General features: G+C 35.5%; 1 protein-coding gene and 1 non-coding gene across 3 annotated transcripts in view; one reads left to right on the plus strand and one right to left on the minus strand.

Moving 5' to 3' along the window:
* The window catches only part of Cd2ap (CD2 associated protein), a 131,321-nt gene extending 110,496 nt beyond the window's left edge, over positions 1–20,825 (minus strand). Inside the window, exon 1 of one of the 2 annotated variants that reach the window (XM_047557971.1) lies at positions 20,411–20,825. In XM_047557971.1, the coding sequence (XP_047413927.1) occupies positions 20,411–20,414 (4 nt within the window). In that variant the 5' untranslated portion in view covers positions 20,415–20,825. The remainder of the gene's footprint in view (positions 1–20,410) is intronic. The other variant, XM_047557970.1, reaches the window with a different exon arrangement.
* Positions 16,935–17,008, plus strand: Trnaa-ugc (transfer RNA alanine (anticodon UGC)). The gene has a single exon. It is a non-coding gene; the product is annotated as a tRNA-Ala (tRNA).
* Positions 20,826–26,321: the final 5,496 nt, after the last annotated feature.

The raw sequence follows: 26,321 nt of genomic DNA on the forward strand, positions 1-26,321 counted from the left end.
GTAACTTTTTTATTTGTGTAGGTACACAAATAACAAATAAATAAAACAATAGCATAAAGGAAATTTAAAATATAGAAGATTAAAATAATAACACCAGTAACAAAATCAGAAATTTAAGAGTGTTAGAAGTTACTTCCATGGTATAGAAGAATAAAATTATTACTTAACATTATAAGAATGGATGTAGTAATCACTAAAATAACACAGAATAAAAGTACCAAACACTGAGGCAAGGATATTCAACTAAAATTTTTATCTCCGACATGTAAAAAAGTTGAAAGTCATCCCTCCTGCCCTTTCAATAAGAAAGGAGCTAAGCAAATTGAAAAATCAATGATTTTTTCTCGAACCCACCAGAAAATTGAGATGGTAAACTGACACATCAAGATCCAATCAAATCTGGAGTCATGACCCTGATCTACCTAAGTGAAGCAGAAACTGCTGGAGCCACAAACTGGTAGAAATACTAGATGGAATTCCTTTGGGCTACTGGAAGAAACCACCACAAACTAGGTGATTTGAAACAACATAAATGTAGTCTCTTCCAATTATAGTTCTGGAGTTAAAATAGAAAATCATAGTATCAGCAAAGCTGATTCTTTCCAGAGATTCTGAAGAACTGTTCCACACCTCTCCCAGCTTCTGGTGACTACCAATAATCTTTTGTCGTTCTACGGCTTGTGAAACTCTGAACTGTGCCTTCCTCTACACATGGCATTTCCCTGTGTCTTTATCTCAAACCTCTCTCTCCTTACTCTAACAAAGGCAACTTTATAAGCCACCCTACATCCAGTATGATCTCATCTTGAAATTCTTAATTACATCTGTAAAAACTCTATTTCCAAATATTATCACATTTACAGGTACCAGGGGTTAGGATTTAGACATATCTTTTTGAAGACATTCAATTCAATACACACACACACTAGAAGGTAATTTCAATGAATTGCTAGAGTGCAAAAAGCATGAGGGTGAAATCTCTAAGAACATCATTAGTGAAGAGCTAAGATACCCTAATGGTTCTGGGCAAAGAAAGGAAAACTAACCAGTGTAAAATTCACTAGGTGTTCTCCATAACAAAGGCCTACTCTCCAAGGGAAAGGCAATACCAGGGCTTTACATTTCTGATTCCTGTCCCCTCTTGCCTTTTTGTCTCACTTGCTGGAAATAGGGACAAAAAAAGACTTGAGAAAGTCACAGTCCTAGGAAACAAACCTAATAGGAGACTAAAATTTAATTACAAAATTGTAGGATACTACTCCTCCCCCACATTTTACCACCACACCAATGGGAGTCCAGTTCAATAACAATAGATTACTGCTAAAAAAGCAGCAAGATGGATTCTATGTGAAGAGTTCTTAGGGACCCCAAAGACAACAGAGGAGATAAAAACAAGGACAAGAGGAATTTGAACAAAGACTAGAAGAATTTTAACTCTGAGAACTTCTGCTAGAGCAACCATTAAACAAAGTCCAACTTATAATAAGATAAATATAAAACTTCACACTAAAGACTTAACCTCAATTCCTATTACCTAATACTTCATATTTAGCTTTCAAAAAATTAAAAGTAATGCTAAAAAGGAAAGTAGAAACACAAGCAAAAGAGACAAAGCAAGCATCAAAACCAGACTTGGAAAAAGTATTTCCTTAAATTATCAGTCAAGGAATTTAAGGTAACTGTGACTAATACACAAAGGATGATAATATAAAAAGTAGGCAATATGCAACAACTCTAAAATGCATCAAAAGGAAATGCTAAAAATCAAAAATGTTGTTACAAAAATAATTGCTTCTATTTACGAGGTTTTAGTAAACTATACAAACATAACCAAGGGCAGATTCAATAAGCCTGAAGTCAATAAAATTTCCCTAACTGAAAGGCAATGAGAAAAAAAGAACAGAAAAAAAAAAAAAAAAAAAAACCAGAACATCCAAGAACAGTGAAATAGTGAAATACTCCATATAATATACATGTAATTGGAATTCCAGAAGGAGCAGGAGGAAAAAGAGCACAAGTAAAAAAGTAATAATGGAATTTTCCACAACTAATAACATGCACCAAATATCTCTCTCTCTCTCTCTCACACACACACACACAAACACACACTCAAGAAACTCAAGAAATATTTTTTTAAAAAGGCCTATATCTAGGTATATCATAGTCAAACTGAAAAAAAAAAAAGAAATCTTGAAATTATCAGGGGGAAAAAAAGAAAACCTTACCAATAAAAGAACACAAGAATTAAAACAGGTTTCTTATTAGGGATCACATAAGCAAGAATGTAATGGAATAAACTACATGAAGTATTGAAAGAAAAAAAAAACCTATAATTCTATATCCAACAAAATTATCCTATATCAACAAAAGACAAAGTTAAGGAAAAATAAAAATTCATTACCAGCAGACCTGCCACAAAAGAAATATCAAAAGAAGTCGTTAGGCTGGTAATGTCAATGGTAAAGTACATGCCTAGCTTGTATGTGGATACCACTGCCGTAAAATAATAATAATAATAATAATTAAAGAAGTTCTTCAGGGAAAAGAAAAATTATATATGTCAATACTTGAATCTAGCTGGGCATGGTGGTGCACACCTGTAATCCCAACAGCTGGGTAGGCTGAGGCATGAGGATCACAAGTTCCAGGTCAACCTTAGAAACAGCCAAACCCTGTCTCAAAAAATAAAAACGGTTAGTGGTAAAGCATCCTTGGATTCAATCCCTGGTACAAAAAAACAAATAAACAAACAAACAAAAAACATGACTCTACATTAAAAAAAGGAAAAAAACAGGAAGATTAAAGGCAAACAAAATCTTTCATTTTTCTAATTCTTAGTATTCTAAAAGTTAATGGTCCAAAGTCATAATAGTAGCAATGTATTGGGGCAGATGAAATAATAATGCAAATCATAAGAGATAGGAGGAAATGGGAATACTCTGTAGTACCAATATACATCAAGTGTTGCAGAGTTAAATTAAAGGTAAATATAATTAGTTTTAAATGTATATTGCAAAATCTAGGGCAATTACTAAAAAATTGTAAGTATAATTTATATGCTAAGACAGGAAATAAAACAGAATTATTAAATAGTCTAAGGAAACCAGAGAAATTTTTGAAAAAGAAGAGGAAAAAAAAAAAAAAATCAATGAAACCAGAAACAGTCCATTTGAGGTCAAAAGACAAATCTAGTAGATGTCCAACAGAATAAAAAAGAACAAACAAATTACCAACATCAAGAATAAAAATATTATTGTGCACCTCCAATTCATTAAAAAGATAACAATCTCTAATCCCAGAAGAGGAGATTGCAAGTTCAAAGCCAGTCTCAGCAACAGTGAGGTGCTAAGCAACTCAGTGAGACCCTGTCTCTAAACAAAATACAAAATAGGGATGGGGATGTGGCCCAAAACCAGATAACAATCTGAGACAGAAGGATCAAAGACAGCCTCAGCAGCTTAGCAAGGCCCTAAGAAACTCAGTGAGACTCTGTCTCTAAATAAAATACAAAAAAGGGTTGTGGATATGGTTCAGTGGTTAAGTACCCCTGGGTTCACTCCCCAGTACCAAAAACAACAAAAATAACAACAAAAAAAAACATAAACAAGAATACACATATAGAAAATTTTCAAAGTTTTATTAGTTTCAGAGTTTGAGATAACCTGAACGACAATTTTTAAAATTGAGTTCATAGGGCCTCGGGACATAGCTCAGTGGTAAAGCACCTCTAGACTTAATCCCCAGTGTCCCTCCCTAAATTGAGTTAATAATTAAAAACCTTCCCAAAAAAGGAATCTGCAGGCTCAGATAGTTTCAGTAACAAATTCTACCAAATATTTAACATGCCAATTTTATATAGTCAGATACTACTACACATCTACTAGAATGAATAAAATTTTAAAATATACATTTAAAACTAATTCCATACAATAGACACAGAAAACTATTCAAGATAAATGAAAGATATTTTATAATATAGTATAGCTGGTATAATTTTATTTTTCCTAAAAGTAAAAAAAGGTGGGAGGATTGCTCAGAAAAACAATGTAGAATTCATAAGACAAATTTAATCACTGTTATTTCTGAGGGTCGAGACAACTGGAAATTTTATACAGGTTTTTTAAACTGTTCAAACATTTACATTTTTCTAATGTAATTACTGCCACCAAAAGAATTAGGCTATTTACTTAAAAAAATGAAAAAAAAAAACAAAATACCAAATGTAAAACCATCAATAGAAAATGATTTCGAATCTATGATTTCCCTTATGGTAAAAAAAAATATGTATTTATTCATACATTAGTTTATAGATACCAAGTCTAAATGAACATACACCACAAAAATAGAAAACATCTCTTGGCCAGTTTTCCCCTTTACTGTCATTAGTACTTTCATCTTCTTATTTTTCTCCAAAAAATATAAATTATGTCCAGTTCCAAAAGCAAAATTTTAATCATAAATACACTAACATATAAAATTCTTAATCATCCTACATATCAAAAAACGTTTAACTAGTGAAATTAAAAATGGTAAAACCACATAAAGGAACAGAACTTAAATGCAACAAATATGACTTAGGGAATTACGTACAAAATTTCAAGTAAATAAAGCAAGAGACCAAATTAACAATGTAAAGAATGAACAAAATCTATAAAAATATATTTTAGGACTTGAACCAAAACATCAAAATAACTATTCATTCCGTGGAGAGTGTCAAGACATTTTTCTCCTTTATTCTTTATTTTCTAAACTTTCAAAGATGAGTAATTTCATAATCAGAAAAATATCACTAGTGTTAATATCCCAGTGTGTGCTGTTTCTACAGAATGGTAGTATGGCAGAAGCCCAATAATTCAACAGTATTTGCTTTTTAGCCACTCTTCCAATGAGGGTTTCATTCTAAGGTGATACAGGAGGTTATCTGAGATATACTATCCCAAAAATATTTCCCCATTTGTAGAGCTAATAAGAGCAATACAGGCTGTTTCATCCCTGAAGACACCATAAAAAAGCCATTAACAGTATTTTCTCTTTCTCTAAGAACTTTACTAAGAATTCTCTTGTAACTGAATTTACTAATACCAAACTCAGTACAAAAGTTATCCCACTCTTCTGACATTACTATCTTAAAAACAAAAAATTTCACACAATAAGTAAACAGAACAAGAAATTCTGTCTTACAGATACATTAAGTTCCTAAACATTCAATTTAATATTTATTCATATCAATCTACTTAATTATAATGTCTACATTTGAAAATGAGAATTAAGTTCTCCAGTTATTCAAAAGGTTGTATTGAGTTAGGAGGGGTATGGCAAAAATATATATATTCCAGCAGTAAAATGTCAATTCAATACAATGAACTACTCTTAAAATTATGTTAAACTATTCTCCAAATTTATTTTTGTCATCTTTCAGGAAAATAATGTTAGAATGACTTTTATATATTTCATTGTTCTTATTTTAACAAAATCTTTCCACACAAAAAAGTCCAATTTGGGCTGCGGATACAGCCCAGTTGGTAAAGTGCTTGCCTTGCAAGCACAAGGCCCTGGGTTCAATCCCCAGCACCACAAAAAAAAAAAAAAAAAAAAAAAAAATCAACTTTTCCAGAAGAGTACACATTTTTTCAGTAAAATTAGCATATTCTTTACAAATTGGTTTGTTATAACTTTGATACATGTTAATATTTTAACTGTTTTCAGATTACAAACTACATTCAAAAGTACTAAATTCTCATTTACTAGAGTTTAATGAATCAAATCCTCTTGAAGTCAGTAAACTAGATCTTTAAAATCAATTCATTCTATTTGGGTGTTTTTTATTTTTGTTTTTGTTGTTTTTTAATTTTTGTTTTTGGTCAACATATGACTAGCTGTCCTAATACCAAATATTAAAATTATGTTTACCTAACTGACCAGTTCTAAGCCAACTCCAACAGCGCCAGCATTTGTATGGTCAGAAACCCACTTCCAAAACATCTCAAAAGACAGAATACCTCAAAGAATCCTATCAGGATAAGCAATAAAAAATAAATTGAACCATAAGAGACTATACACAAAGAAATCTGTCAATACAGCATTCTAAGGAAATATTACAGAGTTAGGCCAGGTTGATAGATATACTATAAAGCTGCAAACCTAAATATTGTGTGGAAATTTTGCTTAAAAAAAATGAATTATTCAACTTTTTTTTTTCAAATCCACAGATCAATAGTCCAAGAAAAACGTAAGTCTAAAAATGGCTCCAAAACATTTCCCTAAAATAGACTATTTATTTTAAAGTTCAATTGTTTAATAATTACTGCAGAACACGAAACAAGCCTGCAAAGCTCTCCACTTATTGCCATCATCGTTACTTGAAATAATCTGCTTGCTATTAAGATACAAGATTACACCTACAAAGTACATTCTTAGAATTCTAAATAAAATGTCAATAAAGGGAATTCACATGCCTAACTGGGTAATTAGCTACCTCAAACTATCCAGAGTTCATCATGGGATAGGTTAAATCTTGGAAAAATGTATTTCATCACATGAAGAAAATTAAAAAACCACATGATCCACAGATTCAAAAATAACATTCAATAAAATTTAGCATATCTGTGTGAATCCCATCACTCTGTTCTCCATAAAAGGTATGAGGTTTAAATTCTAAGCTTGGTCCCAGAAAATACAGGCTTTGGGGCTAAACTAGCAATTCAGTCCTCTCTCAAGTTAGATTCATAATATGTTAATTCAAAATTGATTTATATTAGGGCAATAGTTCTCAACCAGGATGATTTTGTCTCATAGGGGACATCTGGCAATGTCTGAAGCATTTTTGGTTGTTACAACTAGGATATGCTATTGGCAGCTAGTAGATACAGAGTCTAGGGCTGCTGCTAAGCATACTATGCTGCATAGAACAGTCACCACACCCAACAAAGAATTAAACCAAGCCACGTGTGGTGGCAAACAAATGTGATTCCAGCTACTCAGGAGGCTGAGGCAAAAGGATCATAAATATCAGGACGCTTGGGCAACTTAACAAGACCTACTTAGACCTACTTAGGTTTTTTTTAGAAACCTAAAAAAAGGGCAGGGAGGGGAGGAGACTCAGGATGTAGCTCAGTGGTGGAGTACTTGCTCAGCACACTGAAGCCCTGAGTTCAATCTCCAGTAGTGCAAAAAATAAATTAATTAACCAACCCAAAGCATCAACACAAGGCTGCCAAAGTTTGAAATGCTGTATATAATGAGGAGAACATGCTACATTTAGATTTTCATTTCACACCAACTGTGTTAGTCAACTTTTCATCACTGTAAACAAAATACCTGACAAGAACAACTTGGGAAAGGGAAGATTTATTTTGGTTCATGGTTTCAAAGGTTCAGTGCATAGTTAGCTGGCTCTAATACAAAAGCATCACGGTGGAAGAACATGGCACAGGATAGCTGCTCAGCTCATTGGGAAACAGAGACAGTGAAAGAGAGGCCAGGGTCAAATATAGTCTCCAAAGTCATGCCCCTCCCACTGACCTACATCCTCCCACCACAGCCACCCTGCCTACAGTTATCATCCAGTACTCCAAATTATTACTCCATCCAGTGGGTTAATCAACTGATGAGGTCAGAGCTCTTGTAACTGAATCTTTTTTTTATTTTTATTTTTTGGTACAGGGGATTAAACCCAGGGGCACTCAACAACTGATCCACATCCATCCCCAGGCCTATTTTGTATTTTATTTAGAGACAGGGTCTTACTAAGTTGCTTAGTGCCTCGCTTTCACTGAGGCTGACTTTGAACTCTTAATACTCCTGCCTCAGCTTCCTGAGCCACTGGGATTACAGGTGTGCGCCACTGTGCCCAGCTTGTAACTGAATCTTTTTACCTCTGAACACTGCTGTATTGCCTCGCACACGAAATTTGGGGTAGACATTTCATATCCAAACCATAACCACCATATCCCATAAATTCTTGTTAAATAAAAAAAGAATCATTATAACCATGACATACACACATGCACAGAAGGAGGTAGGAGGAAGAAATTGAGGAGAAAAAGGAAATGGATGGTTTGAATATTTATGTTCCCCCAAAATTCATGTAGAAACCTAATTCACAATAATATTACAAGGTGGAACCAAAGAGTTGATTAGGTAACAGGGGTTCTACCCTCATGAATGTGATTAGTGCCCATTCAAAAGATTCCCAAGGGAGGCTGAGAAAGGAGGATCTCAAGTTCCAGGCCAGCCTTAGCAACTTAGAGAGTCCTTAAACAACTTAGTATGGCCCTGCCTCAAATAAAAAATAAAAAAGGGCTGGGGATGTAGTTCAGTGGTAAAGCACCCATGGCTTCAATCCCTAGTACTCCCCCCACTGCAAAAAAAAAAAAAAAAAGACTCCCAATGGAGGTTGTCCACCCACACCTTTCGCCATCTAGAAGACACCACTAATGAAGCAGAGTGAGCCCTCCTCACCAAACACCAAATCTGCTTACACCATGACCCTGGACTTCGCAGACTATAGAACTGTGAGCAATAAATTTGTTTGTAGATTACACAATATAAGGTATTTTGCTATAGTAGCCAAAACAACAAAGACAGAAATGAATATCAAAATAATGATGAGAGAGCCAGGCATGGGAGTGCACACCTGTAATCCCAGGGTCTCAGGAGGCTCAGGTAGGAGGATCGTCAGTTCGAAGCCAACCTGAGCAACTTAGCAGGGCCCTCAGAAACTTAGCAAAACCTTGTATCAAAATAAAAAATAAAAAGGGTTGGGGATGTGGCTCAGTGGTAAAGTGCCCCTGGGTTCAATCCCAGGTACCAAAAACTGGAATCCCAGGTAAATAAACTGGAAATAGGAATAAATATATGTAACAAACAAGACAAAGTATGAAAAGCATTTGTAAGAATCACAAAAAGAAAATAAAAAATAAAAACCTGACTGAAACAGGTAAATGACCACTGTTAAACGAAGTATAGCTACTCCAAGAACTTAATTCTCAAGGTTGTTTGTTTTGGGTACTAGGGATTTAACCCAGGAGTGCTTTACCACTGAACTACATCCCTAGTCCTTTTTATTTTTTGAGACAGGTTCTCACTAAATTGTTGAGGCTGGTCTTCCTATCCTTCTACCTCAGTCTCCAAAGTTACTAAGATTGCTGGGATTACAAGGGTGTACCACCCTACTGCTCTCAGCTTACTTCTCACTTTGAAGGGAAGGGAGAAATAATGGTGTCTGTAGTCCCAGCTACCTGGGAGGCAGAAACTGGAGAAGTACTTTCACTCACAAGTTTAAGACCAACCTAGGTAATACAGCAAAATTCTGCCTAAAAAAAATTTTTAAAAAGACAATTTAAAAAATAATTTGAAAAAGAACATTTTTTTCCTCAACTTCCAACTGGAGATGATGATCAGATATTAATGAGTCTACTAGTTATTAATAATATGTATTGGGTTTAGTGGAGAGAGCTGGCAAGAGAAGGGGGTATTGCAGATTGAACCCAAGACCTCACATGCATACTGTGACTGTTTTTTAAATCAGTATTTAAAAAAAAAAAAAAAAGAGCATCTGAAAACCAAGTTTAAAAATCTTAAAATTCAGCTACTCAGAAGGCTGAAGCAGGAGGATCACAAGTTCAAAGCCAGCTTCAGCAACCACCTGGTGAGACCCTCAGCAACACAGTGAGAATCTTTATCAAAATAAAAAATAAAAAGGGCTGGGAATGTAACTCAGTGGTGATCACTTGCTTAACATGCATGAGGTCCTAGATCTGATACCTAGTACAACAACCACCAAAAAAAAAAAGTCTAGAAATTATTTAAAATTTCAGAACTGCTCAAGGTGGCACATGCCTATAATCTCAGCAACTCAGGAGGCTGAGACAAGAGGATCACAAGTTCAAGGTCAGCCTCAGCAATTTAGCAAGGCCCTAAGCAACTAGTTAGAACCTATCTCAAAATAAAAAATAGGGCTGAAGATGTGGCTCAGTGTTAAAACACTTCTGGGTTCAAATCCCAATACTAATAAATAAAGAAGTAGAAACTTCTATGCAAAAAAATACTGATGGCATTATACTGCTCTACTCAAACAAGCATTTTTTGATAATAAAAATCACTACATAAAAAAGTAGAAAATTTATACATGAATTCTAAATAGTTATAAATTGTATAGGCATTGACTAGGGAATATTTACTTTTAGTTTTAATCAACACAATAGAGATAAATATTACAATAGCATCAACTTGGGTCTGGGTCTTTCAAATTAACCTTATTCTATAGTACATTACCAGTTATATTACACTATTGAGCATTAATCTTTATTATTACAATCTACAAAGTAGAGAAGGTTACACACAAAAAAACTACACTTTACATAAGATCAAATACAATTGTTTTACTGCCAAAGAAATAATGCTATGATACAAATACTTTAATGTTTCTATCAATTATTTCCTATTAAATATATTTTACTTTTACTTTCAATTTCCAGAACTAAGTATTTACTTTTCAACATAAACCAAAAGTCTTTACTAGATATTATTTCTAGACCTAAATACTTAGTATTTAATATAAATGGAAGAATACAAAGTTGATTAGCATTGCTTAATGTCATTATGAATAACATTTCATTAAATTTTATTTATTGGATTCATGAGTCAAAATACTAATAAAAATGAACAGAAAAAAGTCATATAATTTGTATCATCTAAAATGCTCCTATCTGTATAATTTGCCATTTATTTTTCTCAGTTAAATATAAAATTGATAAGCATTTCTTACATGGTTCAACATAAGTAAGTCTAGTCATTCTTAAAATAGTGAGCAAATGCCACAAAACCCCCCTCCTCTTTGTATTTTAAAGAGTGTGCAAAGGTTTGCATGGTACCATAACCTCTCATCAAATATCCAATGAGAAAGGGAAATCTAATAAGGAAATATAACTAAATTAGATCAACAGTGAAAAATATCTGCAACTATGTTTAAAAAACAAAAGCACTTTTTTTTTGTTGGGTGCGGGGGTGCTATTTTGTATTTTAGTTAGGGTCTCACTTGAGCTGCTTAACACCTTGCCCATTGCTGAGGTTGGCTTTGAACTCATGATCCTCCTTGCCTCAGCCTCCCGAGCAGCTGAGATTACAGGCATGGTACAACTCAACTGGCAAGAAAAGCAATTTTAATCTCACAAAATTACTTACAATTTAAGATTAAAAACAAAGAAATTACCATGCACATGTAATTAATGCCTCCTCCCAGACAAATCCTAAAGATAACAAACATGCAAAATTCACCTGAAGGGCAAACAGGTTAGAATATTCAATTAAGTATTCTTCAGTCCTCATTTTTATTTCCAGTCTTAAAGAAAACACTAAAAATTAGTTTTAAGCATGTTGCAAGTCACACCAAAAAATATCATATGAATGTTCATCAGAAAGTTTAATAAAACTCAAACAATGCTATGAAAACCTACTGGATACATAAAAAAGACCAATGTGTAACAGAGTCAAAATTTAAAAGTATCATAAAGTCAAAACAATTATTCAAACACAGAAACAGTGTTTAATACCAATCCACAATTTTTAGGTGATAAATATTAAAATTTCTTTGGATTATTTTTCTTTTCTTGGTTTTTTGGGGGGTTTTTTGAGAATCAATCTCAGTCCAGGCTGGTCTGAAACTCCTGGGCTCAAGTAATCTTCCAGCCTTAGCTTCCACAGTAACTATAACTACAGGTTCATTCACTACTGCACCCAACTAATTTGTTTTTAAACCACACTAAGATAGTCATATTACTTGCTCTGATATCTCTACATTCTTTCCCTTTCCCAAAATGTTTTAAGAAATAATTAAGAGGACATGCTTTAAAATCAAATCCATAGAAGTCTGATCTTGCCATCTCCTCATCCTTGGGAGAATAACGATCTCTATAACTTTGATCCCTGTTTCTGAAAAATGGAAACAATAATATTTTATGTCATAACACTTCCTATGGGGATTAAATGCTCAATACAATGCCTACCATAATAAGCATTTTCTAAATGCTAATATTCAGCAAAGAATCAGCTAAATAGAAATTTTAAATTTACCAAAACATGGGAAATTTTTAAAGAGAATTAATTTCAAAATAAGACTTGAAAATCATAATTAAGTTACAAAGACAAATGCAAAAACCTGTAATGGCACATTTAAGAATCATGAAAGTATTTGAAATAACCATTTGAGTTTCTCCATGTATCTAAGCATACTCCAAAAATACAAACATACAAAAAGTAAGATTAAATTCTTATATTTTTATTATATAAAAGAATATACATATATTATTATATTCTTTTTTATAAAGAATTGTTTATTCACTTTTAGTGAATTATAATTTACTAAAATGAACATTTTTCCATGAAGAAAATATACTTATTAGAAGTTATCACTAATTAAATATCTAACAAAATAGCAAAATATTGCAAAATATTTTCAGATATAGTCTCATTAGAGTCACAACAAACCTATAAGGTTTACATTCTAAAACTGTACTTTTCAGCAGATAACCAGCAGCCAAAGGTAATGACTGAGCGCTAAACATGGCTAGTACAAACTGAGATGTTATGTAAATGTAAAATACAAATCAGATTTCAAAGACAGAAAAATAAGTAAACTATCTCATTAATATTTTTATACTTAATATATGTTGAAATAATATTTTCTTTACCACAACATAATGAAAAAAATTATTAACATATCACCAATCCCTTATTTTGCAATATGGCTCCTAAAAAATTTAAAAATATACAATTTATCAATTTATTTATTTTATTTGGTTTTTCATTAATTATAGTTCAAAGAATATATACGTAACCCAGAACAGTGGCAACTACACCTATAATCCCAGCTACTTAGGAGGCTGAGGCAGGATTGCAAGTTTGAGGAAAGCCTGGGCAATTTAGTCAAAAAATAAAAAGGGTTTGGGGATGTACCTCAGTAGGAAGAGTACACCTGAGTTTACTGCCCAGAACTACAAGAAAAAAAAAAAAGGTAGAAGTCAGTTTTAGTACTTCAAATAAGAGTATATCAAGGGATCACCTCAAGTAAGTTTGCTTCACCATAAATACTCATTACCAGGAATAGAGGAAAAAATATTTTAGCTACTGCTGCTGTAGTTTAGATCTTGAATGTTCCCCAAAGCCTGTGTAGCAAGGTTAGTCTGTGGTGTTACTGGGAGGTGGTAGAACATTTAGTAGGTGGGGCCTACTGGAAGATTATTATATCATTGGAGGTATGTCCTTAAAGAGACATTGGGATCCAAGTCACTTCTTTATTATTATTATTATTATTTGTTGCTTCTAGCTGCCATGAAATGAACAGGCCCAGGCCTCCTCTGTCATGTGCTCCCATCATGTGTACTATGCTGTGACCAGCCAAGAGACCATGAACAAAAACTTCTGAAACCGTAAGCCAAAATAAACTTTTCCTCCTTTTAAGTTGATTATCTCAGGTATTTTATCACAGTGCCAGAAAACTAACACAACTGCCAAGTAACTCCTATATCATCACTAGTAAACTAACGAGAGATGAATAAATCCTACTTGCCTTCCAATGCAAAATATTCATATTCTGATCTTCTTTACACTTCTCCTATTACAGTTTAACATTTCTCATACTGGACTATTTCCTGTTAGAGTACTACATTTCCTCTCATTTGGATTTCTAATGAAGTCACATGTTAAATTTTATTCCTATTATGTTAAGCCTTATTCTTATCACAACACTAATAAGCTATCCTACCAGATTTATAATTGGAGGGAGGAAGAGACAGGATCATTAATCTCAGAATCCCGATATTGTGAGAAGTTAAAAACAGAAATTAAGACAAATACACCTTGATTAATCTTTCATCAGCAGCTCCTTTCCTTGATGACTGACCTTTTTTTTAACAGTTCTTTTTTTGGGGGGGGGTGTGTGTGTTGCTAAAGATCAAACTTGGCCTCATGCATGCTAGGCAAGTCCTCTACTACTAAACTGCATCCCCAGCCCAAACACCTTCCATTTAATCTTGACAGTAATTGTTACTATAACAATACTTAAAAAGTATTCTACTAGAAACCCCTAATGATTAGAAGTTACATAGTAACTTCCCTGGAACCCCAGAATTACCTAGACATTTAAACATCAAAAAGAACCTAAACTAAACCAAAAGTGTGGTTGTACATGCCCATAGTCACAGTTAATCTGGATAAGACAGGAGGATTACTTGAGCCCAGGAGTTCAAGGTTAGCCTGAGGAATATAATGATACTTTGTCCTCAAAAGAAAAAGAGAGGAGCTGAAGAAATAGCTCATATTGGACAGCGCTCGCCTAGCATGCACAGGGACCACGGTTCACGTTCCCGGTGCCTCAGAGGAGGAAAAAGAAAAAGAGGGGGGGAAAAAAAAAAGATCCTGATCTAAGATACTGATAAAGTATTAAATTAGATATTGGAATTCAGATTCCCATGTCAGTTATTTCTGTTTTGCAAGTGAGTTAAAAAAAAAAAAAAAAACAGAACAGTACCATAATGGGAAGTTTAAGGCACACAAAATTTGAAAGATATTTTAAGTCTACTGGAGCTATTAGAAAGGATTGATATGGTACATTTAGGTTCTAGGAAAAAGAGTCTGTAACACTATCATGTCTGATACCAGATTAACATCCTCGGCCTGATATCAATTTAGAATAATGATTTTTATAGCAGTTTCTTCACAGAGCAACGATCCCTTTAAGTTCAAACAACTAGTAAATATAGTAAATTGTCATGTACATCTAAAAAGAATAAAAAATAGTAATATGTTTTTAGAAAAATCAAACAATTCAATGGAAATAGGTAAGAGAATAGAACATTCAGGCACCTGAAACCCTCAGAAATAAACAAAAAACACATCAGAACAACAACAAAAAAGTCAACTTTAATCCAAAGAAAACATTTAGAATTCCAAAAGAGGGCTGGGATGTAGCTCAGTGGCAAAGCGTTTGCCTCACAAAATCCTGGGCTCAATCCCAATTCCAAAAGAGACAGAAAAAAAGATCCCAAAAGAAAATACCTACCTCACTTGGGGCTAAAACCAAGATTATGATTCAAAAATGACAGTGTTATAGCATGGTCTCAAGCTTGAAGAATTCTTAGAAAGATTATGAATGGAATTCTAACTGCTTTGTAGTGATACAAAGTCTGTGAAATAGTCTAAACATCTAACACAAACCCAAAAGAAGCCTGGGGAGTATGAGGAAGGACTGCAAAGGACAGGTATAATCTATCCAAAAAGAAAACAATGAAGGTCTTTCTAATAACTAACCTAACACCACTTCAGTGAAATCAAGAGACCAAGAATTAAAAGTACTTTATAAAGTTTCTCATGCCTTACTTGCCCATTTATCCTTATATTGATAGTTATAACTATATAACATCCTTAAGAATTATATACTTGTTTCAAGAACATGAAGATATGCTGCAATTTTGTGATCTGCTCTGCTTCCAGTCTGAAAGGAAAGAAACCAGGTGAAAAAAAAAGATAGCAGTAAAGAAAAAAGCAGGCACATCAAATCCCTGAGACCAAATAAACAGAGGGGATGCTGAAGACTAAGAATATTCCCAAACATTTAGATAGGCAGAGATGCCATAAACCTGAAAGTTGTTTGGAACAAATTATATCTTAATTATAGATTCAGCTACTAGTGTTGACTACAGATGTAGTCTCAAGACAGATAATATATAGTCCAGGTGCACGGCTGAGCAACTCAGCATCTTGTCAGTATTACTATTTGGTTTATCCTAAACTGTTCCAATAACCAAGCTCATTTTTGTTCCTCAGAACAAATACCTATCTTGTATCTTTCTCATTAAAAAAAAAAAAAAAAAAAAAAAAAAACCTAGACCCTGTCTGGTTTCATTTCCCTGTGGCAAGGTCTCCAAGGCCTATTTCCAGACCCCTTTTTCCCCACAATGCCATCCTGAACTCTACCTGATGGTCTACTACCAACCACCATCTCATTCCCACTCCAGGCTGACCTGCCTCACCTATCTACACACTGAATTTTGCTACACATATTCCTGATGCTGACATGCTGACCACAATCCAGATTTCCCAAATTAGTGTCAAGGAGGAAGACTTACTGCCTGCTGCTGCTATTACTCAGCACCTAAATCCTGTTGGCATAATCCTGTTGCATTATGCTGAATCTGTATAGTAGATATCAATTCCCACAACCAAGCAAGTCACAGTTCCATCATAATGATTACCCAGTATTAAGTTTTATTCACTCCTTCTTTTCTAAATGCAAATTCTGAAAACTTTCGAATCTTTCGCAACTTGCTTCATTAGTTTACCAAGAAAACAGGTCTTTGGCTCTGCCCTATACTCGGTGAAATTAAGACTCATTACACCTCTTCGTCTGCCTATCTTCATGCCCATCTTCATGCCCTTGACAAAATGATACCACTTCTTTACATACATCAGAAACGAAACATTTCTACCATATTCAAAACACATTAAACAATAGGGAAAGATATTCCATTACAGAGAAAGGGGGTTTCACAGATTTAGATTAGATATAAAATTGGGGGGTGTTTTTATTGGCAATATAACACAAACCAAAAAGACGTCATGTTTTATAACATTTTATCTTAAATGCCTTAAAAATTAGATATTATGACATCATTTTATATTAAAAAACCTTCACTGAGAGGCAAATTTCAGGCCTGATTCTGAAGGAAAATATACTATCAATGACTTTTAGCCCTTAACATGATTATCAGAATTAAAACTATTCGAAATTTTAAATATTTTTTTAAAATCTAACAAGTGCTTACTCTATAGAATAGAATTTTACACATGTTAATTAGGCAACCTTGTAACAAAAATTTCCTTACTTTTTCGTACTCTAGAAAGATTATCTAACTGAAGTCAATTCTGAGACTGAGGGCTGGGGATATAGCTCAGTTGGTAGAGTGTGTGCCTTGCATGCACAAGGTCCTGGGTTCAATCCCCAGCACCACAAAAAAATGATAATATAATAATCCTGAGACTGAAAGGTAAGTCATTAGCAAGTATCTGCTATTGCATTATGCTAATGTATCTATATGAATCAAGTTTTTTTCCAAATAGTACAATGTAAATTTAAAGAAACTGTATTATAGAAGTATATATATCATCTAAATAAATTACAAGTTTCCATTAAAACACCTTCATGACTAATATGCTTTATATGTAAGTTTTTAGAATAAAGTTTAAAATCAACAGTTCATAACCCTATCTAAAATTTAGAAAAATTCAGTCCTTAAAATATGCTTACTCTTTCAAAAATAAAAATTCATGTTTAACAACACTGTGCCATTTGCTATCTTATTTCACTTAAAAACACACATCTGTATTTTTGGAATAAAAAAAATAAGTATTGCCTTTATATCTCCCAAAGATGTTCCCAAATTCCTTCACACAAGGGCCTCATGTTGACAAAGATTTTCTATATTTAACAAACAAACTAAAAACAACAGTAGTCTCTAGTAGAAAGTCATTCCACTTAAAAGTTGTTCCTAAGCAATTAAGCTTATTATTAGTAATGAAATCTCTCAAAGTATATCTAATACTGAAAAAAACAGCAATTTTCTACATAATTGGTGTAAGATTATACTACATGAAATTTGATTTCTCAGCCAGGCGCAGTGGCACACATCTGTAATCCCAGCAGCTCAGAAGGCTGAAGAGGAGACTCAGAGAGTTCAAGTCAGCCTTAGAAAAAGTTAGGAGCTAAGCAACTCAGTGAAGCCCTGTCTCTAAATAAAATACAAAGTAGGACTGGGGATGTGGCTCAGTGGTCAATTTCTGCATTAGTACAGAATCATCTCCTCATCTCCTCTCGCTGGCCCTTGAAAGACAATATTCGGTTTAAGTTCAAAGATTGTTGTTTTGCCCTCACCCAATCCCATTGGTACAAGAATTAGGGAAATCATTTGAAAATGAAAATAACCACCAGCACTGGTAACTTCCTAAGCACTTTACAAGTATTCACTCGTTCAGGCATCCTAACAATCTATGAGATTGATACTTGGATCCCATTTTTAGATAAAGAAACAAGAACAGAGAGAGGTTAAGTAACTTGCTTAGTCAATACAGATAGGTTAAAATTTCAGGAAATTCCTATCCAGAGTTCCTGCTCTTAATTCTCTTAACTGTACCACCAAAGTACAGGAACCATCACTTAGTAGGTATCAACACTTAGTAGGTATCCACATTAATCTCTCAAAAAAATTTTCTTTTAATTTTTCTCTCATTATTTTTGACAAATTATTTAAAATCCCAAGTAAATATTTTAGACTACATCTTAAAAGATCACTGATGACAAAACCAAGCAAATGAAACTTAAACAGGAAACACCTTCAAAAAAAATGAGGATTTTAATATGGTTACATGACCAATAAATTTAAAATATACATTCATATGAAAATGTTTATAAAACTTCTCGAAATTTAACCACAAACACCCCAATTAAGAGACCTTCAAAACATACACTGAGCAGTCAAGTTGAGAGTACGCTAACATTGAACTTTACCAAAACTCATTGAACCAGAATTTAAAGGTCTCTGGCCAAATAAATATTACAATGTCCAAGTATTGGTATTCATTTACTTTTCTCAAGAGAGGACCTCACACTCTTCAGTAAGGGTCTACTGATTTTCCCCCTATGTACAATCACAAATTTGCATGTGATTTCCACACTGCAAAAAAAAAAAAAAAAAAAAATAAAGAAAAAGGAGAATGAAGGGGGGACTCTAACGGAAATTACAAGCAGAGACTAGCAAAGCAGGGAGAAAAGCACCTATTTAAATTATATTAATTTCAAAATGCAAAGGAGTAATGTGTTAACAAATCCTATCAAAATGTACAACTATAATGCACTGTGAAAAAACTGTGGAAAAAATGCAGAGGAGTATGTCATTTAGCACTTGGATCAAGTCCTACATATGATCCAACAGATTCTCAAGGCACAACAGCAAATGAAAATCACAAATTATGATTCTAGGTCATCAAAATAAGTTTAATTATATTCTACATCCCATTTTGGATCGAACTGTACATTTAATTTTAGTATGATTTTCATCCAAAGCAGTTTAAGTGGTTTTATGATTCCATGCTTAAAGGAGTAAGCCCACAATTACCCTATAAGTTCAACTAATCAATTAGAAAGCATTCATTCGAAGGTTCCAAAGAGCAGATATTTTATTTTACTGTTTCTGAATTCAAGAGCACTTTGTGTACAAAAGGTACCTGAGAACAGGTGGAAAGTGAAGGGAACACAAAAATAGAAGTCTAAGAAAACAGAATAGCTAGGCGAGTGCCTATAAACACTGCTCAAAGCATCATGCACAAAACAAAGGGTGGGCAGAGGGTGCCACATCAGCAGTACTCTATTTGTCCTGCTACTAAATCATTTGTTAGTTTCATGAATTATTCATTTAGGTAATGGTTTGTTGATATGAAGCGACACCAACTCTCAACTGTAAGTAAATTTAGCGTCCTCCTGATTTACTCCATTAAACTTGGTTTTACTCTCACAGAACATTGTCTCCCTTCTGGTGGTACAAATTTGGTTTTTAAAAAAATTCTTCTAAGTTTTGCTTTTAAATTTTAAAGGATATAAGGAGTTAGTGCCTAGCTACATTGAACTTTTTAATCGAAAGAATAGTTACACCATCTGACAAAACTTTCCAAACCAAACTGCAATACATTCTTTCTCTAAATCCAAATTAAACTTTTAAAACACACAGCAACAACGTATAAGGCTTTGTACTTTTCTCTCCTCTAGCAAGGAAGTCTAACTCCAAACAGGAAACTACTCCTCACAGGGTTCAATACTGAATCCTACCAAACCCCAACCCAGTTGGGGAGGAGATTTAATGTTTCAGTACCAGCACTTGCCTAGGCAGAACCAGACTAAAACAAATATCGTAGATTTCCTGCTTTTGAGTCATCCCTTGCAAATTTTAGCAAGGAAAAACAAATCTTTTTTGACAAAATGTGTACTTAGATGTCCTTAAAAGCCCAATCTATACAAAGCCTCAGAGAAGATCAAGTTAAAAGTGCCACTTTGTCAAGTTTTTCGATCACCCTCCCCCATCCGAAGAGGGCGGCGCAGGACAGTGGGCGCCGAGAGGTGGTCGGGCGTCCCAGCCCCCATTCCCACACCTTGGGGTGAACAGGAGAAGGGGCGGAGAGGACAGCGCCAGCGAGCACCGCGCGAAAAGCAAGGTGGGAGGCAGGGCGAGGAGGGCGCCAGCGAGGGTGGAGCAGGGTGCCGCAGCGCGGGGGTTGAGCCCCGTCGCGTCCCCACTGAGGCTGACGAGGGAACCGCCTCCCCGGCTCGGGAGGGCCCGGACCGGCGGCGGGAAGCGCCCAACCTTACCCATGCTGGGGGCTCCTGCGGGGAAAAGCCCGGCACCCGCTCTCCTCCTCCGCTGGCTCGTGCGGCCGCTCCTGAGACAGGAGGCGGGCCCCGCGCTCGGCTCTGGCCCCTCCTGAGCTCAGGTGGGGCGAGCAGGCGCCTCCATCCGCCCGCGGCACTATCCGGCAAGTCCCTTCAGCGCGGCCCTAGAGGCAGCGGCGATGGCAGCTCCTCACGCCTGGCCTCCGCCGAAGCCACGGCGGCGGGAGGGCCCTCCCCCCGCGCGCCCAGACGGCTGCTCTCCCACCCCTCGTCGCTTCCGTAGGACTTGGGACCTGCTGGTTCGCTCAGGCCGCCGGCTCCAACCCGAAGCGCCCGCCCCGCCTCGGAACCCGCCCCTCGCCGCTCCCTCAAGGGCCGGCGTCCTACAATGCGACGCCGAAGACTGAGGTAAAGAGCCGGACAGAGGCCGGGAAGGTGCGGGCAGCTGGGCCGGGATAAGAGAAATCTCGCGAGAACGTCCCGGTTCTCTCGTCCCCGCCCCCGCTGTGCTCGAGCTTTTTCCCCAGCACCCGTCCTAGGGTTGGTGCCAGGTGCGCGGACGTCACCGCCCCGGGTAGCGCGCCGCCCCGGTCCAGGTGCAGCGGGCGGATGAGAAAGCAGTCTAGAGAAGCTGCGGTCTTTCCTCTCCGTAGTGCTTCGGAACAGCTGGGTCGGGTGTTTTGTCTGTTCTATGGCCTGAGATGGATACAAAAGGTTTTTGCTGATAGGCAAAATGAGCTTGGGTTGCCCCACTTTCCGCGGCCGCGACGCGGTGTTAACTTTCTGCAGGGAAGCAGCCTGTGGGAGACAGAGGAACAGAGAACGCGCTTGATTTCGGTGTTCAAGGTTACCCCAGCAGCTGTTGGAACCCCGCAGTTTCCCTTGCAAAGGCCCTTATGGAACAGAATAATTTGCTCTTCGTCGGGGAAAAGAGAAAAATAAAATATTAAGCACATAAATCTGTGTCACAGAAATAAGTCATTACATTCTCTTAGTCTTGTGACAGCCGAAGACAACTTTCTAATCTCTTGAAAGTATAAGTTAAGTTGTTACGTAACCAAGGAAGAAAAACAGGGATCATGATTTGAAATATTCCCAGGCATTTTCTTCTAGAGTCAATATGAAGGAGGGCATGTGATTATTATAATTAAACATGGGCTTTCTTAAAGTTATAAACAAGTATAATTAATTCAGCCACTTTTTTTTTCCTCCCCTCCTGCTTAAGTAGACACAATTCCTGGGCAAATTGTGGAAGCAACATTTGTTGAACGCCAACTATTGTGCCTAGTCCTTTTCAAGAAATTATGCCTTTTAATTGTCACAGTCATCCAACACTAAAGCCGCCTTGCCTTTTAAATCAGGCAGACCTTGGTTTTTGAAACACAGCACGGGCATTTATTTTGGGGGGGTTTGGATAAATTAATCTTGGCTGGACTTCAGTTTTTTAAGTTTGTTGAAAGAAATCTTTAAAAATGCAGACTGTAGTGTCAAGCACAGAATAGCAACACTGTAAATATCAGTTCCCACTATCTCCTATATGTCTGTTTTTACCTTCTTTTAATTATTTTATTACCTCTGAAGTGGTTACCTCTGGTAATTTTAAACAGAAATTGTCAAACTCACAAGCAGAGGCCAAAAGGAAAAAAGAAAAAAATTTACTATGTACACCTAAACAAGATGTTGACTGTGTGGTATTGAAATCATGGAACATGTGCTTTTGGTTTCTTTTTCTTTAAATTTTTATTTTTACAGACTGCATTTGATTCATTGTACACAAATGGGGTACATATTTTCATTTCTATGGTTGTACACAATGTAGATTCACACCATTCATGTAATCATTCATATATATAGGGTAATACTGTCTGTCTCATTCTACTATCTTTCCTTCCCTCACTCCCTCATGCCCCACATGTGCTTTTTTAAATCAATACTTGCTGAGTAGTAGTATATTCATTGTCTCCTACCAAACAAATAAAATAAAAAAAAAAACTGAAATACATACAGCCCTTATCCTCAAGGACTGTATTCTAACTAGGAGATAAGACATGAGCAACATATGAAGCTAATAAACAGTATGAGGGAGTGAAAGACAAATAATTGATATTTTATAGGAAAATAAATTGCTGCAGGCAGAGCAAACTATAGGGAGACGGTGTGAATTGCACTAAAGTTTGAAGGAATGCAGTAGTAATTCATTCTGAAGGAGTCCTCGAAATAAAGAGTGGAGGTGGCTTTGCAAACAGAATATTCCTGGGCCTTTGAGAAATCTGTTCAGCTCAAGCAACCCATAAGAAAGTAGATTAAGCATGGCTAAGTGATGCATCAGGAGACCAAGGGAGGAGGATGGTTTGAGCCCAGGAGTTCCAGGCCAGCCTGGGCAAAATAGCAAGACCCTGTCTTAAACAAAAAAACAAAAACAAAACAAAAAAGTAGAACCAGGTCCAGTGGCACACACCTGTAATCCCGGCAGCTCAGGAGGCTGAGACAGGAGGATGGCAAGTTCAAATCCAGCCTCAGCAAAAGTGAGGTGCAAAGCAACTCAGTGAGACCCTGTCTCTAAATAAAATATGAAATAGGACTGAGAATGTGACTCAGTAGTTGAGTGCCCCTGAGTTCAATCCTGGGTACCGACCCCCGAAAAAAGTAGTTTTAAGATTTGGAAGAATGAGGCAAGTGAGAGGCAAAAGAGGATTCATTGAAGGAGGCAGAAAAAAAAAAAATCAAATCAATCGAAAGATTCTAGGTCTCTAGAACCCTAGATATTTAAAGAAGAAAAGATAATGAATAGAAAGGTTAAGGAAAACAAATGGGGGTGGGGGGAAGACCATTGATTTGACAGTAAGATCACATTAAAAAGTATTATTTCAGAATATATAAAAATATATATACTAGGATAAAATATATAAAATTAGATATTTAGAATATATGTAACAATTTATATTAAAGCCCTCATCAAATAAGTGATAAAGAAGTGAAGGTCAAGTAGATAAGGTGATCACATTGTCTTAACCAGAGATAGGTCACATGACCTGACAATGTGACAAAACATTTACAATCAGTTCTGTCTTAGAAATTCCAGGATCTGTAATATCCCCATAATAAGCAGCATAGTCTAGAATTTTTAAAACTAAAAGAAGCAAATTCAGAAGGCATTATCCCATTGAGGTAGTATTCTAATGTTGGATATAAAAATTGGAAGGATCAGAGAATAACACCTATAAGAAGAGTTGAAGAAATTGAAAAAAACTGAAAAGTAATCAAATCCTAAAGTTAGTGCTGTCTTCCAAAAACAAAGAAAATACCAACTGAAGAATTAAATTCAGGAATTTATTTTTAAACTTGGAAGATGGTATATAAAAGCATTTTCTAAACTTTTGAGTGCCATGCAAATATTAGTTATTAATCATTCCATAGAGCTCTTTTTATCTTGCAAGTTTTGGCTTCCAACTTTAAGAGGTTCGAAGGTCTGTTTTATACATTTTAGTGTGACTAGCACTGACCTCCGCTCAAAACATTGCTTTCCTCAGCAATAATTCTTACCTGGATGAAAGAAGATCTGGTGAGAAGATAATCTCATACATATCACAGATATTAAACATAGCCTCAAATTTCTTTCAGCTGAAAACAGATTTTTTACTTTTTTGCCTTTATTTCTTTCATTACTATCTTTTTACTGAGTTAGTTTTGTTTCTATCCATCTGTCTTCATCCCTTTTTGTATTCCAAGACAAACATAATAGTATCACTCTAACCATTTACTTTCTTTTTTTCTGCTGTTACTGAAGAGTTTGATCTGGCATCAAACCACAATATCTGGGTGAATGACACAATTTCGAATGAACTTGATTAATGCTAAAGTGGCATCATTTCTTCCCAAAGTTTTCTTAGGAATTAGTCAGAAGCTATCAATATTGAAAAATCATCTACCTTCTTTCCTTACGGCAAAAACTATTTTACCAGGAAAACTATATTGAAAAAAAAAATTAGTTAACTAAATGTTAACTAATTAGTTAGCTAATTTTTTTTTTTTTTTTTTTTTTTTTTTTTTACTTATTTTTGGTTTTTGGTACCAGGGATTGAACCCAGGGGTGCTCAATCACTGAGCCACATCCCCAGTCCTTTTAGATATTTTATTTAGAGACAGGGTCTTACTGGATTGCTTCATGCTCACTAAATTGCTGATGCTGGCGTTGAACTTGCAATCCTCCTGCCTAAGCCTCCCAAACTGCTGGGATTACAGGCATGGGACACCACCACCACCTACACAGGTTTAAATTGGGTTATTCCTTTAGCTCAAATGTTGCAGCTAGTTCTATTCTTTTGCTTGTTTCTTTGTTCTCCTTGAGGTGTGCATGTGTGTGAGTGCATGCACAGGTGTGTACTAGGGATTGAACCCAAGACCTTATGCATACTAAACATGTCCTCTACTGAGCTACAACCCTAGCCTTCTGGTTTTGGCTTTCCTTAGTTCACAGTACATTTAAGCTTGTATAACCTGAATTTTCTAAATCTTTGTTGAGAAAATGATTTCAGGAAATTATAATCTTAATTATAATGACTATACTCTGAAGTCAGTAAGCTAAAAATCTAGAATGCCCACCACCCTGTGATCCCGGTTAGTTGGGATGCTGAAGTAAGAGGATTCCAAGTTCAAGGCCAATCTCAGAAATTTAGTGAGATTCCATCTCAAAACAAATGTTGAAAATTTCCCTGCTCAAACTGATGACCCATTGGCTTGTGATAAAATCTTATTCCCCTAGAAATTTGGGAGATGTGCTTACACATAAGACAACTATATAAGCACTTTTCATTACTGTGTTTTCAGAAAAAGTATAACTAACAATGTGATGACCCCATCCAAATGAATCACCACTTTATCTACTACAAGAACCTTTTTAATAAGCAGATGCTAGTATTGTGGAACTGCCTATCATAATAGGCAAGTCATAGGAGTTTCATAGACCCTCAATAGGAGTCTCTTTTAAGAAGTATTACTCTGGTTACTTTAGATTAGGTAGAAGGGATTGAAAAGAGGGGAAGGAGTATGGGGATTGGAAGAGAGTAGAATGAATCAGATATTACCCTGTGTACGTGTATAACTATATGACCAGTGGGATTGTACATCATGTATAACCAGAAGAATGAGAAATTATATTCCATTATATATGATGTATCAAAGTGCATTCTACTGTCATGTATAGCTAATTAAAACAAATAAATTTTTTTAAAAAAAAGAAGTATTATTTTCCCATAATGTTACAACTGACCCTTTATGAAGGGTCAGATACTTTAAGTAATCCCAAATGACAAATAGATTTGCATTTTTCAAATATCAGCTAAACTATGCACATAATGATGGAAAGAATTTCCAGTAATGAACACATTAATTCAAGTCAATACTTAATGAGCATTCGTTATAAATGAGTAGCTGCTATTTGGAAAATATGATCCCTGCCATTAAAAGAGGAAGTATTGGGGATCCTTCGGGGAACTTTGGAGTTGACTGATAAAGTTGAGAAAGAGTAATCAGCCAACCAGGACAAAGGTTAAGCACCTCTGGGTTCAATACCTGGTACCAAAAAAATAATAATAATAATAATTTCACCTTTTTGAGGATAAACTGCATTGGGAGCAACATATCTCAGACAAACTGGATACATTCTCATCTTAATAAGACATTTGCAATATTCCTATTTGAATCTCTGCAAATTTTAAGCATTAAATACAAGTGACTTTTGCCCAATAATCAGGTGATATGTGTATACATCACAAGATACACTGCTACAGGGTAACTTTTTAAAAAACAGGAATACCAGTAATCTGTATTTCATTTACTCAGGAGCCTTTATAAATTACAAAGGACAAATTCTTTTTTAAATAGAAACTCA

The sequence above is a fragment of the Sciurus carolinensis genome, chromosome 7 (genome assembly GCF_902686445.1).
Source record: "Sciurus carolinensis chromosome 7, mSciCar1.2, whole genome shotgun sequence".
In the NCBI taxonomy this organism is placed as follows: domain Eukaryota; kingdom Metazoa; phylum Chordata; class Mammalia; order Rodentia; family Sciuridae; genus Sciurus; species Sciurus carolinensis.